Consider the following 16,269-nt stretch of genomic DNA (forward strand, 5'->3'; position numbering starts at 1 on the left):
ATGGCACTCAACACTGCAAAGCAGTTTGTTTCTAAAGCCAAGAGACAGAACAAGGACTGCTGGAAAGCTTTGTGGAATCTCTTCATACATAATGAACATTTTCATATTCCTAACTGAATAATAATAAAGAGAGCAGCTTACAATAGTCACTTAAGAAAACTGAAGAAAAGGCCAATATCCCAATTAGCCTAATTTCCTTTTTTTATTGGATCTATAAGTTGTTTCCTGGGGACTCATAAACATTAGACAGCTGAGCAAGTAGCAAATAACGTTATCCATTTACATAATTTATAACTGTATAAAAGGCAGCAAGTATCGCTAAAATATGTCTAATCGTTCTAAATATAGAAAGAAAGCCCTGTATCCAGTCCAAAAGTGCAGCAACAGAACATGAAACATTGATAACGCTCTTAGCATGAGCAACCAGAGATCATTAATTTTAAATGACAGAACTAACACAAACCCTGAAATAATTCTAAAAATAGCCTAAAATATTATATAGTGGAGTGTTTCATTTCTCCTGCAAGAGAATCACTTGTAATACCAACTCAAGTTTTCTTTGATTGCTAGACTTTAATTTTACAGATAGTAATTGTCTACTACAGGAGCCTTTATGAAAGCAATTTTGCCATAGTCTCTATTGCATGCAGCTTAAATGTACTAATTAATTAGGAGGGCTTCTTCCTACTTGCTGCGTAGTATGGCCATAACAATCAAAACTGTAAACATGCATGAAAGCTAGGATGGAAGTTGTAGTTTACAAAATATACTTGTCCACTAGATGGGAAAAATCAGTATTTCTTGGCTTTGAAAAATAGGTCTCAATCCCTAAATAGAACCTGTGGGGGCAATAAATTGCAGATTGCTTAGCTGCTGGATGCTTTCTAATGCTGTTTTGAGGGCAGAGCCCTGACCTAGATAACTCAAGGGCTCTGGTGGGAGAGGCTCACACTTGGGACTTACCAGGAAAGTCGTACAGCATTTCTCCCTCTTTTTATGTAATAATTAACAAATAGTAAAAGTCTTCACCATGTAACATAAAATACATTGTTTTAGGTTTTGTAGAGTCTCAATATACGTTGTTGCTTTTTTAGGAGTTACTGTATATAGTATGATTAAAATTTACAGAAGTTGACAGAATCTGCCTCTGTACTTTGAGTCTTTTAAATTCTCTTTGTTTTTAGAATCATATCTATTTCTCTAAATAAAAGTTACAGTATGTTAGTTTGCTTGTTTGCACCACAAAGGCTCCTACATGGCTTGATGGATCTGAACCACACTTGATACACATGCTCCTCATTATCCAAATTAAAATAACCGAGGAGTTACAATTTTAAAAAATCACCTTATAAATCCCAAAAGCAAAAAATGGCAGTATATAGGAAAAAAAAGCATTAGCTACTGGCTTCCAGGTATGTACCCTATACAGTGCTCAGATGCAATCAGAAGAGGGCAGTATATAGACAGAATGCATTAGCTACTGGTACACAGACTGGTGTCTGCACCATAAAGCCCAACATGAAGCAAAGACCTCAGTCTGGACACCCATGCCAGAAAAGAGCAACTTCCAAGAATAAGCCAGATGAAGGAAGAAAAAAGAAACAGGAAATGTCTGCGGGAAAGGAAGGAAAGACAGAAAAATAAGGGAAGAGAAAGGAAGAGAAAGAAAGAAGAGGATGGATAGATGGATGGATGGATGGATGGAAGGAAGGAAGGAAGGAAGGAAGGAAGGAAGGAAGGAAGGAAGGAAGGAAGGAAGGAAGGAAGGAAGGAAGGAAAGAAGGAAGGAAGGAAGGAAGGAAGGGGAGATGTATGAGGAAAAACAAGGAACAGAACAAGATGTATGAGGGGAAGGGAGGAAGAAAAGAAAGAGCCACAAAGAAAAGGAAAACAGACTGTGCCTTGCTCTGAGGCTGAGACACTGTGACTTCCAAGAAAAGGCTGGCTCTAATGCCACTGAGATGGTTATCCATAAAAACATTTAAGATGAGGCCTAAAAGTAAAGGTAAAGGTTTTCCCCTGACATTAAGTCCAGTCATGTCTGACTCTGGGGGTTGGTGCTCATCTCCATTTCTAAGCCAAAGAGCTGGGGTTGTCTGTAGAAGCCTCCAAGGTCATGTTACTGGCATGGCTGCATGGGATGCTGTTACCTTCCCGTCAGAGCAGTACCTATAGATCTACTCACATTTGCATGTTTCCGAACTGCTAGGTTAGCAGAAACTGGGGCTAAAAGCGGGAGCTCGCCCCGGTCCCTGGATTCGAACCACAGACCTTTTGGGCAGCAAGTTCAGTAGCTCAGCAGTTTAACCTGCTGCACCATTGGGAGCCCCAAGATGAGGCCTAGGATGAGGGAAAAATCAAAAAGCACTTCTTCAACAGTCAAGGAAGTAATTGATATATTAAAATGTATTTTAAAAAGGAGGTGATGACAGAACCTTCACTGAGGCTGAGAAAATATGAATCAAGATTAAAACAATATGGTTTGCTCAAGACTGCAATCTAAGAATTTGATTAAAAGCGGGTTGTGTCCATCTTTTTCTGAGACTAAGAATGTGACTCAAGGCCAAGAGAATGTGACTCAGTCAAAACAACCATTTATGAATAACTATCTTACATAGCCTGCATTGCCTGCATATGCATTTTGTAATGCTATTTATTTGAAATACTTGTTAGCTTTATAATTTGATGAGTTGTCCCATCATAAAATATAAATCCCAAGCAATGCTGGGAACTCAAGCTACTTCTGAGTAAAAGAATGAAAGCGTGTTGTTGTCAAAGGCTTTCATGGCTGGAGTCATTGGATTGCTGTGAGTTTTCCAGACTGCATGGCCATGTTCCAGAAAAAATCTCTTGAGGTTTCGCCCACATCTATGGCAGGCATCCTCAGAGTTGTGAGGTGCTGTATATTGGAAACTAAGCAAGGGAGTGATGTATCTGTGGAAGATCTAGGGTAGGAAAAAGAACTCTTGTCTGTTGGAGGCAAGTGTGAATGTTACAATTAATCACCTTGATTAGCATTTAATGGCCTTGCCAGCTTCAAGGCCAGGCTGATTCCTGCCTGGGGGAATCCTTTGTTGGGAGGTGTTAGCTGGCCCTGATTGTTTCTTGTATGGAATCTCCCTGTTTTCAGAGTGTTGTTCTTTATTTACTGTTCTGATTTTAGAGTTTTTAATACTGGTAGCCAGATTTGAAACTATGAAACTTCTGTCTTTAGCTGTGGCTTTGTCTGACCAGCTGTCAGCTGCACTGCCTGTAGCTCTGGAGAAAAGCCTGACGGCCACGTTCAAAACGCAATGTGGCAGATTCTGCAGGTGTTATAAATATGGCCTGTGTCAGAGGTCTTGGTAGACTATAAGATGGATATGAGTTAACAGTATGCTGCAGCATACCTCTGGAAGACATAGTCCCACTTTATTCTGGAATAATCCTGTGTCCAGTTCTCGGCACCACAATTCAAGAAGAATATTAACAAACTAGAATATGTCCAGAGAAGGGCAATTGCAATGATCAAAGGTTTGGAAACCAAGCCCTATGAGGAACGGCTGAGGGAGCTGGGTATTTTCAGCTTAGAGAAAAGAAGGCTGAGAAAGGACACAGAATCATAGAGTTGGAAGAGACCTCATGGGCTATTCCAGTCCAACCCCCTGCCAAAAAGCAGGAAATCGCATTCAAAGCACCCCTGACAGATGGCTGTCCAGCCTCTGCTTAAAAGCCTCCAAAGAAGGAGCCTCCACCACCCTCCGGGGCAGACAGTTCCACTGCTGAATCGCTCTCAGTGAGGAAGTTCTTCCTAATGTTCAGGTGGAATCCCCTTTCCTGTAGTTTGAAGCCATTGTTCCGTGTCCTAGTCTGCAGGGCAGCAGAAAACAAGCTTGCTCCCTCCTCCCTATGACTTCCCCTCACATATTTGTACATGGCTATCATGTCTCCTCTCAGTCTTCTCTTCTTCAGGCTAAACATGCCCAGCTCTTTAAGCCGCTCCTCATAGGGCTTGTTCTCCAGACCCATGATCATTTTTGTTGCCCTCCTCTGGAAACAATCCAGCTTATCAACATCTCCCTTCAACTGCGGTGCTTAGAATTGGACACAGTATTCCAGGTGTGGTCTGGCCACAGCAGAAGAGAGGGGTAACATGACTTCCCTGGATCTAGAATCATAGAATCGTAGAGTTGGAAGAGAACTCACGGGCCATCCAGTCCAAACACTATACTCCTATTGATGCAGGCCAAAAGCCCATTGGCTTTTTTAGCTGCCACATCACATTGTTGGCTCATGTTTAACTTGTTGTCCACGAGGTCTTTTTCACGCATACTGCTGTCGAGCCAGGCATCGTCCCCTATTCTGTACCTTTGCATTTCATTTTTTCTGCCTAAGTGGAGTATCTTGCATTTGTCCCTGTTGAACTTCATTTTGTGAGTTTCAGCCCATCTCCCTAGTCTCTTAAGATCGTTTTGAATGCTGTTCCTATCTTCTGGAGTATTAGCTATCCCTCTCAGTTTGGTGTTGTCTGCAAACTTGATGATCTAACCCTTCATCTAAGTCGTTAATGAAGATTTTGAACAGAACCGGGCCCAGGACGGAACCCTGCGGCACTCCACTTGTCACTTCTTTCCAGGATGAAGAAGATGCATTGGTGAGCACCCTTTGGGTTCGTTTGCTTAGCCAATTACAGATCCACCTAACTGTAGTTTTGATTCTGTGTTCCTGCATGGCAGAGGACTGGACTGGAGAGCCCTTGTAGTCTCTTCCAACTCTATAATTCTACGATTTTATGAAAATGTCCAAGCTGTCTACCATTTTAGCAGCAGAAGTGGCCATGAATTCAACATCAGTTTAGCTGCATTATAAATGAGAAGAAACAAAGCAGCAATGCTATATTTCAAACACTAAACTTAGTATTCAAATATCTGTAATGAGTGCAGATGATGTACTAACTGAGCATGCTGAGAGCAGGCAGATCTCTGTTCTGAGCCAGCTTTCTCATCTGGAGCCTGATAGTCCCCTGGAGTCAATGAGAAGTTTTCTACCAAGATGCAACAAGATTTGAATTGGTTGACAACTAGATAACTGAAGGAATCATTTTTTTTTTCTTTCTCCCATATGGCTCCAAAATGAGGCGATAACAAGACACACTTCTAAAAGAGTGGCATGAGGATAATTTATTTCCTCCTCCAAGTGACATGAGACCCCTGATAGTTTAATACTAAGAGTATTCTATTTCATTAACACCCCACTAAATCACTCACCATCGACTACTACATTTGCTATGGCTTGACAAATAACCTAAATCTATAAAACAGCGCACTGAATAAAGCTTTAGATCTGTGGCCTACAAATGCCAAATATGGTGACATATCTTTCAACTAGATGAGACACTATTTGGCAAGCACAGAGTGAGAGTAGGGCAAAGACTCCCTTCTGATCCCATACTAAGCCTGGAAAGACAAGAACCTCCTGCAGATTTTGAGTATCACTAGAGCCTGACACAAAGTCAATATTAAATGACCACATTCTAGTTTCTGTAGGTGTCATGGGTTTACTGGGCATATAAAAGGAAAGATGATCTGACAGGCCTTGAGGTGTTTAGGATTTTGTAGTGTGATTTAAAAAACCCTGAAACAAAGCTTCATAAGTAATAGACATAATCAGTACAGTTATTCCAGTATAGCCTGATATTTTACTGACCATCCTAGATTTTCCATTTAGCAAAAGTTGCAGCTCCTGAAACAGAGCAAGGGCAGCTCTACACAGAATGTACTGCGGCTATCCTGTTATATGGTTATAACAAGTGCGTGAATCAAAGTGGCACGACTACCCTTACCTCTATCACTCAACACTAGTAGGGGTCAGTCAGACCTTCTGAGATCACCTGGGCCTCCAGTGATAGATTTTAGTCAAGGAACATCCCCAAACTACACAGCTGTTCCTTCTGAGAAACAAGTAAAAAGTCTAATTCCCACATTTGGTGACCACCCACTTACAGAATCACTTTCTTATCAGGATTCAGCTTCAGTCTATATGTTCTCATAGAACTCATAACTGTATCAGTATCAAGGCATTCATAGCTTCTGATAACATGTTACAGAGAAATAGAGCTGGATGTCATCTACATTATGTCTCCTTTTGGCAAATCTCGCAATGACCATTGACATGGAATTCACAGTTATGTGGCACAGTTTAATTGTCATATCAGTAATTAGGACATGTGTCACTGAGGCCAGATGAAACATCTCTACAAATGGGCTAAACAGGCAATAACAGACATAGATACACACTCTGTGCCAACACTCTTATGATTACTTATACAATGTTGACAACTGTATTCTGTGCTGAATCTAGGAGTATAACCAAACTGAATATGGGTCTTCAAGGAAGGTCTTGGGAATATATGTAGGAGCGTGGCTTGTGCCACCAGCGAACACTGGATTACATGGGCATCAGCTAGGAGTGCATCATCCACTGACTGAATGAGAGTGCAGTAAATAAAACTAATATTGTTTTGTCCTTCTGGAGAAGAAATATGCTTATTAATTAATTCAAACTCTGGAGTATATATATTTAAGAGAGTGAAGTGTAAGATTTGCTCTCAGAGCAACATTACCTGTTGATCATCAGGAGTCCATATCCCACAGGTGATCTGACTCTCCAAGTTAATCTCCGAAGACCAATGTCTCTGTCCACTGACTGATCCAACCAGGACAAACCCATCTCTGTAGGAAATGAGTGCTTGTGTTCCATCGTGGCTCCACGTAAAATCACTCACCTTAATGCACACAGAGACAGAAAGTTAGACATTCTTTTATAATGTATTCCACAGTCAAAAGAACATCACCATAAAGAAGCAACTGAAGTCACAGACACAAACATTTCTGAGAGATTCCAGTTAATGAGTGCATCCCTTCCCTTTTAGACATATTTACATGAGTATTTAGCCCTCAAGCTAACTCTGCTGTTTTTGCATTTTATATTTCAAATTGATCTCTGTGAAAAGTATGTCAAAGAGAAGTAGCTGATCTTAAGGTTCATTTGATTAAATCTCACCTCCTGAAATACGCAAGTTCTTTTAATGTATCCAAATATAATTAGATTGTCCCTTTAGTTTTTAATGTTGATTAACAATAGTACATATCAAATTGATTAAGCAGAATGGGTGGATTTCTATGTAATTGACAGCAAGCATGCGGTATTTTGAATTCTGGCTTGTGATTGTATCTAAAACATTCTCAAAAAGAAATCACAGTTATACATAAGACAGAAATGGTAGCTAGTTGCCAGTGTAACACTGCAAATGTATGCCATTAACTAGAAAGAAAAGATTTTGCTTTTCTCTGTCTTTCTCTGGCCCTTTCCATACAGCTGAATAAAATCCCACATTTTCTGTTTTGAATCGGAATATATGGCAGTGTGGACTCAGATAACCCAGTTCAAAGCAGATATTGTGGGATTTTCTGCCTTGATATTCTGGGTTATATGGCTGTGTGGAAGGGCCCTAACTCTCTCTACCCACACACACACACACAGAGAGAGTCATAAGTATAATAATATACACCAGTGTTATTCCCTGGAATCCTAGAGCTTCTTAAGGTATTCACAAGAGACTGTGATTTGAACAAAACATTTTAACTATAAATATAATAATTGTTATGCAAGGGTTCCCTTAGACTTGAAAATCCAATGGTTCCTCCATTGAGATGCTCAGTGTAAGATCCAAAAGCCATAACATTCTTTTATTTTCTTTTTAAACATACCCTTTTCCTGAGCATATATTCTGTGACAATGTACATGCAGCCAATAGTTTCCATTTGTGAGCAGATATGCTTGTGTCTGTGGCAAACAATATGAAGAATGTCCCTTGGGAACCCATTTAGATTTTTAAAAATTCTAACCATTTCTTTTGTAATTCTTCTACCAGAAGTTATCTTGTTTTTTGTTTAAAAGGTCAGTAAAATTCTCAAACTAAAACCAATATATAAATACTAACCTGTGCCCCACGATCGTTCACAAGCTCCACAGACCATCTGCCTTCATATTGAATCCAAACAAATATTCCACCATCTGCATCACAGGTTGCCAGCTTCTGAAATGGTTCATTCCATCTTACAAGTACCACCTAAGAAGATTCCAGAAAATAAAAGTATTTTTCATAATTTTTAATCAGGTCCCTACCTACTATTTGCCAAAGTTCATCTAACCCCAATAGCAAAGATAAATTGCCATGTTTACATACTAAAGTACAGCTATAAAAACAAAAATATTCAGCTGGTAAATTTCCTCTCTAAGAACATCTGGATATATTTCACTGCAGTTGGAAAAGCAACTGAGAAGCCTTATGGATGTACTTTAATGAAATTAAGGATGACTATGCTCAATTCTCTGCAACACTTTAAAGCAGTAACAAATCAAGTTCCTCACACATTATCAGATCTCCTCTCAATTGCCATGGCAAGATCCATTCAAATATATTTTGATATCCCATTAGCCTCGTTGAACATACACATCAAAGATCTCTCTGGCTGAGAACAGTCTCAGCTGCTCATGTGGGCAATTCTGGATTTCAGAGAATTTCGGATTTTGGAATTCTGGATAAGTCTAACCTATATATGTTTGGTAAACATTCTCTTGGTTTCAGGCATAAGCGTTTTTTTGTTTGTTTTTTTCCCTTTTATAAACCAGAATTCAATTGGAGGTATTGGTCAGTACAGTGATGGCTTTACTCTACAGCCATAAGTGTATGTTGTCTTCTAGTTTTTCCATATACCTATCAATGTTATACAGTTTCATTGAGAACAGGGGGCTCTGCGATGTTGCCACTGTTTACAAGAAAAGTAAGGAAATCATTGCAGTGTGTGATTGCCTTGAACTAACTTTTCTGCAGAGGAACTTCAGTCTACATTTATGTAATATGTCCAAATTATGTATTGCCATACATCGCATTACTTCTATCTGTCTTTCTCAAGTTTTGCATGATTTCTTACAGATATACAGAAAACCTTAAAGCAATTGCTTCTCTCTCCACAGCAGAGCTTTCCAAACATTTCATGTTAGTGACATACTTTTTGACCTGCATCATTTCGTGACACAATAATTCAATTTTACTAGCAAACCAGAGGTTAAACCAACCCCTTATAAGAGATGGACACTAATAAAAATTGTAATAATTTAATATATGGGAACACAACTCATCTCATAAAAATCTTTCATTTATATTTATAAAATCTATGATTTATTGCTTATTTCACAGAGGTTTCTTATTATGTTCACGTGACACACCTACACACCGCAGGTGACACACTCATGTGTCGTGACACAGTTTGGAAAGCTCTGCTCACTAACAGCAAAAGGCAGCAACAAATCTAACAGCACACATCGAGTAAAAGTAATAAAGTGAAGGTGAAGACGAAATAAACATTCTCTATTGCCAGCATGTGGTTGATTTTTTCTCCAAATGAAACTGTCTGGAACATCTACTGATTAACTGTGGTTGTGGGTGTCTTAGTCTTTTGAGAAATGTGCACTTTTAGTACCCAATAAAGTAAGAGATTTGACAGGTAACATAAAGAAAGCTGCAAAAGTGAGATCAGGCACAGATCACAGACTAATTACACAATAATATTCTAATCCCTATATCAAAGAAGCCAATCTATTTAGCAAAGGAGTTCACAACACAGCTATTTTGAAGAGATTGGTTGTTTTCTTTTTTAAAATGCAGGTTGTATGTAACCTTACATGTTACATTTAGGCAATACGCAAGCATGGAAAAGCAGCTAAAAATGGCAAAATTTAAACTTGCAATGTCATGTTCTAGTGTTCCTAAAGTGGATTGTTAGTGATTCCTTTGAGGTTAAGAGACTATGAATTTGTTAAGCTCACCCATTGAGCTTCCATGGTTGAAGAGGGATTTGAACCCTCAACTTGGCAATCATAAGGAAAACACAACACATGCTGGCTCTTTCTTTGGTACTGAATGACTAACAGTGTAATGATGCATATGGTATAATCAAAATGCGGCAAAGAAGGGAATGTTCTACATTTAATGAATGTATATTTTCTGTATTTAGTGGAAGGTCCTATATGCATACATTTACCCAATCCTTTTTTCCCTCCCCGGGATGAACTTTTAAAAGCAAATGCAGTTTAAATCACCAAGCAAAGAACGAGGACAGAAGAACTGGGCCAAGGGGTAACAACTCTCCACTCCTACATAGTCGATTTAGTGATGAAGGGGTGCTCAGCTCCTGTTTAACCCAGAAACTTGGCATAAATACCTATATAAAACCCTGTGGGAAGTACAATTTTCCCAGGTTTCTGCATCAATTTTGGAACAAAGTAGTGGGTTTATTAGTGAAAGACATGTGTTTAAACTGAGTCATTTTCAGTTGGTGTCAGCCAATTTACTACAGGACAGCAGATGGCTGATAATGGGGTGTTTTTCAAAACTCCCCCATAAAAATTAACATAAATATATTGTCACACTGTTAGTAATATTCTTAGAATGAGGAAATTCTAGAAAATATTATTCACATTGAGACATTCTGATCACCTGGCACCACCTGCTCTCCTAAATTCTAGATGATCTGCCACATGCTGGATTATTGATTTCTGACTCACAGTTCCAGAGATTATATAGAATCATAGTTGGAAGAGAGTCCATGAGCCATCCAGTCCAACTATCTGCCATGCAGCAACACAGAATCAAAGCACCCCCAACATAATCGTCCAGCCTCTGCTTAAAACCCCCCAGAGAAGCAGACTCCACCACACTCCGAGGCAGAATATTCCACTGCCGAAGAAATGAAATTTTTTGATAATGCTCAGCCAAATTCTTGACGCACAACCCTCTTCGTATTTTTCATTTCAAGAAGTCCTTTCTGAAAATGTTTCTTCCCTTAATATCAAGTTGATCCTGTTCCTGAGCGGAATAACTGAGAAGTTAGTAGATGGGTGCAACTTTAGGGATACTCTTGAGCCCTAAACTGCAATCCAACAGCCACTTTGGACTGTATTACTTATGCCTGCGGATAGCAAAGTCCTATTTTCTCCATGTTTGCCTATTTATTTATTTATTTATTTATTACATGCATTTATACCCCACCCTTCTCCCCGAGGGGACTCAGAGCGGCTTACATTCTGCCACGAAGGCCAGCAACAAATATACTATAAAACAAAACAATTAAAACATGATAAAATATACAAAAATTAAAATGCTGCAAAGCCTACAAGACAAAGTTTCTCTGAATGTAAGACAGCCCTTCTTCCTGATACGTTTGTTTAATTACACAAAGGGAGGCTGATCATCTAGAACTTAGGAGAGCAGGTGATGCCAGATAATCAGAATATGTCTCAATATATATTGGCAGTTAAAGTTGTTGTGGTAATCTCTGAGCGGTTAGACTCAATTTAACCCTCTCTGGGGGAGATTCCACCAAGATCAGCAGAGTAGCAAAAGCAAAGCTTTCAAATGCAACAGTTACTTACACTGGCGAGCAAGAGAAGCCTTTTTAGGGTTGCAATGGACTGCAGAGTCTCAATAAAAGTTCAAAAAGTATTTATTTAGGTAAAAAGAACTCCATTGTAGATAGAAAGCCTTGGGAGCTGTCTAGATTACTATAGACTGGATTCTAAGGAAAAATAAGTAAGGAAAAATAACAAACATCTACATAGTTACATCTTGCCAGGAGAGATGGCAGGATGCTGCTTGTTAGTTTGAAGAACAAAGGGAGAAGAGAGAACCAAAATGGTCCCAACCGCATGGTCCAGTTTATTGGGGCCATAAAAGACACTCTGACCAATTGGGAGTTAGTGTCCCTAAAGATTCACATTTCTACCAACTTCAAAGTAAGGGATGTGACGTAAACAGGATAGAGTGAAACACAGTAAAGCCTGTCTAGGCATGCTTTGGAAACAGTGAAAGGATTCCCTCAATCTAACTCTATCATCTATCTAACTACATTTGGACTTGAGTAGTCCAGGATGATTTCCCAACAATAGTCGTGTCAAACTGTATTCATTTTACCACACTGATGCACCCACAGTCCTTCAACTATCATGCATCAAATTGTATAGGGATTTATAAATCCTAAACAGAACTGAGTTATGTGGTCCCTAAAGCCAGCCTCAGGTTCCATCTACACAGCCATATAATCCAGATTCTGATCCCAAATTATCTGCTTTGAATTGGATTATATGAGCCTACACTGCAATATAATCCAGTTCAAAGCAGATAATCTGGGATCAGATCATGGATTTTATGGCAGTGTAGAAGGGGCCTCAGGTAACAATCTGGCTCTTGCTCCATGAGTCAACAGAAGTTTGTTAGCGCTTTTCAGAAGTTAATTCAATATTAGTTTATCATTTTCTCACAGTGGCCATCTGATCATTTCACATTCCATTGCTGACCATTACAATATATACTCAATACTTCTGGCTCTTGGATTACTAACATCAGAGCTTTGAATGCGATTTCCTGCTTCTTGGCAGAATGGGGTTGGACTGGATGGCCCATGAGGTCTCTTCCAACTCTATTATTCTATGATTCTAAAACCACAGACAACTGAAAAATGTTTTATACCCAAGGCAGAAAAACTAGAATTAAATTTAAGAACTGACCAATGGGTGCCCTTTAATGGTGTCACTAAAGGATAAATCTGCTACCTGAGACGGACAACTTCATATTGACCTCAGGCTAAACCTGAGGGGAATTATAAAGGGAAATTTTAATTTAAAAAGCTGCATTGTTGTGAGTTAACAATCACAAAAATGCCTCAAAAACTAATAACTTCAAAATTCCAACATGCCAAAATGAAGAATTCATATCTGATGAATAACGTAAGAAAAGGAATTAGAAATCCACTTCCCTTTCTATCTCATCATCTCTGCAAATCACTCCAGGGCATTAGTCTAAAGAGAAATCTTGAAAGTTACGTAACACCTTTAGGTTTTTAAAAACTATTCTTGCATAATGAATATAAATATATAAAATAAAGTACAAAATAATTGGGTGAGCTGAGCTTAGAGAAAAGGAGAAAAGGGCTTTGACCATTTCACAGCATTAGAAGGCTCACTGGAGATAGGGAATGGAGAGAGAAATAAAGAACTTACTGATTTCACTGCAGAAGAACAACAAATATTTAAGTTGAATTAAGTGAGATAACATACTGTCATAAATTGATCCTAATCTAGAAAACAAGAGCCAGAATCTTCCATATCATTTGCAAATGTTTAACCTGGAGTTGCATGCTGATGGTGGACTCTTATAGTCCTTAATTTAGGGAACTGTGAAAGTCCCTCAATCTTCACTTACTCGGACACAGCTGCTGTGACTGACTGATGTCTGTTCCCCTGTCAACCAAGAAGCAGGCAGCTGACAGTCTCTCATACACAGAAATATACCCTTGTTCAAACCTAGAGCATTGTTACAGAGATACTGGCATCTTCCTGCGTCAATGGAAAGATCTCATAGGATGGGTGGAAACATAAGCCAGTCTCTTCTTGAGCAGCAGGGGGACAGACCTCCATTGATTGCAGCAGCTGCTGACCAATAAACGGGGACTGGATGAATTGGGACAGAATTCATTACTGAGAGACACAAATATAGTAATTATGCTGCAATATAGTGTATACGTGAATTAATGCCAAGATGGTAGATCTAGAGAGACAAGGGAAGATCATTTTTTCTTCATATCATGGGGGAATTAGGATCTCATTCACAGGGTTTTCTAATTGTATAACACTTTTATATGATATTAAACTGGAATGTAGCAACCTACGTTTGCAGAAGTGTAAAACATAATCTGAACATGCCTGGTTCTAATTACACATTGAAGAAGTCTGACAAAACATCATCATCATCATCATCATCATAATCTTATTATTATTATTAGATCATTGCTCCCTGTACCCTGTTGACCAAGATACATAACATTACTGTGAGTCTCCATTGGAAGGAAAAAGGTGGGATATAAATGATGATGCTGCTGCTGCTACTACTACTACTACTACTACTACTACTAATAATAATAATAATAATAATAAGTCAGCCAAAATATATTGTTTCATATGACCATTTGTCTTAAAAACAAGATTTCCAACATTGTTTTAATTTGTTTGTATTTTATTATTTTTTGTTTATGTTTTTATTCCTGGTTTTTGTGCATTACCTAGGGGTAGTCTGTTGGGCAAATGTAACAAACAAACAAACAAAACAATAATAGGGTATTATCAAGATCATAGCAACAGCTGTAAATTCTCTCCCTGAAGTGGTTGAAAGTAATCTAGAATTTATCAGAAAGTAGTGCAGATACTTTCTAACATAACCTGGAAGGAAATTGAGTTCTTATATGAGAACATACTACAGAAAAACAGAGTGGCTATGTGCCAACCCCCCTTCTATTTAGCCACTCAGCTGTGAAGCAGGAGCTGCTCAGCCGTCATCATCAGCCCACTATGGCATAGTCTACAGAGGCCTAATCACAGCATGAAGTGGGAAAAGGTGACTTGCAAATGGCTCAGCTAAATTAGCACTGCTAGAAAAGAAGACAAAATTATGCTTGAAAATGAAAAGACGGGAAATGAGGTATGGGGGCGGAAATCTTAATAGTCACTTGAAATAAGTAGAAAATGTCTTTCCAATTCTTAATGCAGCAATCCTGAGCCTAGGCAAAAAAAAATCTCAAAGAGAAATTTTAAGTTAGCCTATACTGTTTCTAATGTCAGGTTTCTAGCTAAGGCAAACTCCACTGTCACAAAAAGCAAACTGTAGAGCATTTCAGCCTCAGTTACCTTGAACACTATCTATGCTCACCTCTATCTATGCCAGTGATAATAAGTGAAACAGATTCTCTAAATTAGTTTGTAGAGCAGTGGTTCTCAACCTGTGGGCCCCCAGGTGTTTTGGCCTACAACTCCCAGAAATCCCAGCCAGTTTACCAGCTGTTGGGATTTCTGGGAGTTGAAGGCCAAAAACATCTGGGGACCCCAGGCTGAGAACCACTAATCTATGCAGATATGGACCGAAAATGACCTTCAAGGCTAACACCCCCAACTTTTCCAGAACCACCAAAATCAACTTGAAGTTCCTATTTCAACAGCCTGTTCCTTGGTTGGGAAAATTATCCCTCAGTTACTCATGGGGAATGGCAGATATTTTGCCAATTCTTTTACAAATAAAAAATAGGGTGAGATGCAGGGGGCACAGTGCAGGGAATGATATGCCCCTCCAAGGCCCCTGGAAAGCTAATGCTCTTGGAAGTTGCTCAGCCCTGCATTAAGCACATTTGGCATGGTCAATTCTTGCAGATTTCTTTGATTGAAAAAGCATCCACTTCCACAGTTGTATTCTAAAAGAAAAAACAAGGATGACAGCATTCAGATACTAGAAAAATTGTGGGGATATCCTTTAATGACCTTAATCTCTCTCAACACTGGAAAGAAAGGATCAAAACTGGTCATTGGCAAGTTCAAAAGAAAGACGCATGGAACTTCGTAAAGGCTAGGTTGGACAGTGGCCTCAAGCTGAACTCGCATCTCAAAGGCTGCTACATCATCCCATGTTTACAGTTTTCCTTCCAAAAGATGAATTATGCTGCTAGTTACTGTCATCTCTGCTTTCTTCCTCTAAAAGAGCAGATAATAAATTATGCACATCTTATAGCAACATGAGAGATGAGAAGTTTTCAAATGAAGTGCTGCAATTAAAATATGTTTTGAGTGGCATTCGATTACTGGGCTTTTAAAATAGATCTCCAAATTTGGCCCTGTTCTTTTATTGTTGCAAAAAGAAACGCAGTAAAGCTACTGCACTTTCATCCATCTTGTGTGAACACTGAACACAAACATTATTTGCCTTATAAATTATAAACTTATGTTTACAAAAGACTTATAAATACATACCTTATAAACTATATTATTGAGCTGTGTGATATCAATGTTTTCAACTACAGGAAAAGGAATTCTGCTTTTTCTGAAGTTGGTAGGATTAGTTTAAATCTCATAAATAATCAAGGGAATGAGTATGTAGCTTGTGTGATAACCCCAATTTTCCATCTATGGCTTTTGGATATTTCTACAAGTCAACATTTGACGAGAGGCTGCTACTAGGGTGTCCACCAACAACAAGAAGGAAATAAAGTCTAAGGATACAGTAATGCAAAGAAAATTAGGATGAAAGGGCACAAAGAGACATTTCCTATTACTTTCTAGTTCGCCATCAACGAATACAGCCCATTAAGAGCTCTTCTAACAGCTACCTGTATACTTCTCTCTAAAGGTGGA

The 16,269-nt window shown here is 38.8% G+C and overlaps 1 protein-coding gene across 1 annotated transcript in view; it reads right to left on the minus strand.

Moving 5' to 3' along the window:
• tulp4 (TUB like protein 4) overlaps nucleotides 1-16,269 on the minus strand; it is a 114,444-nt gene that overhangs the window by 31,959 nt on the left and 66,216 nt on the right. The window contains exons 3-4 of the mRNA XM_003215770.4: nucleotides 7,982-8,110; nucleotides 6,602-6,763 (exon numbers count right to left, since the gene is read on the minus strand). Of these exons, the coding sequence (XP_003215818.1) occupies nucleotides 6,602-6,763; nucleotides 7,982-8,110 (291 nt within the window). The remainder of the gene's footprint in view (nucleotides 1-6,601; nucleotides 6,764-7,981; nucleotides 8,111-16,269) is intronic.

Source organism: Anolis carolinensis, chromosome 1 (assembly GCF_035594765.1).
Source record: "Anolis carolinensis isolate JA03-04 chromosome 1, rAnoCar3.1.pri, whole genome shotgun sequence".
Lineage (NCBI taxonomy): Eukaryota > Metazoa > Chordata > Lepidosauria > Squamata > Dactyloidae > Anolis > Anolis carolinensis.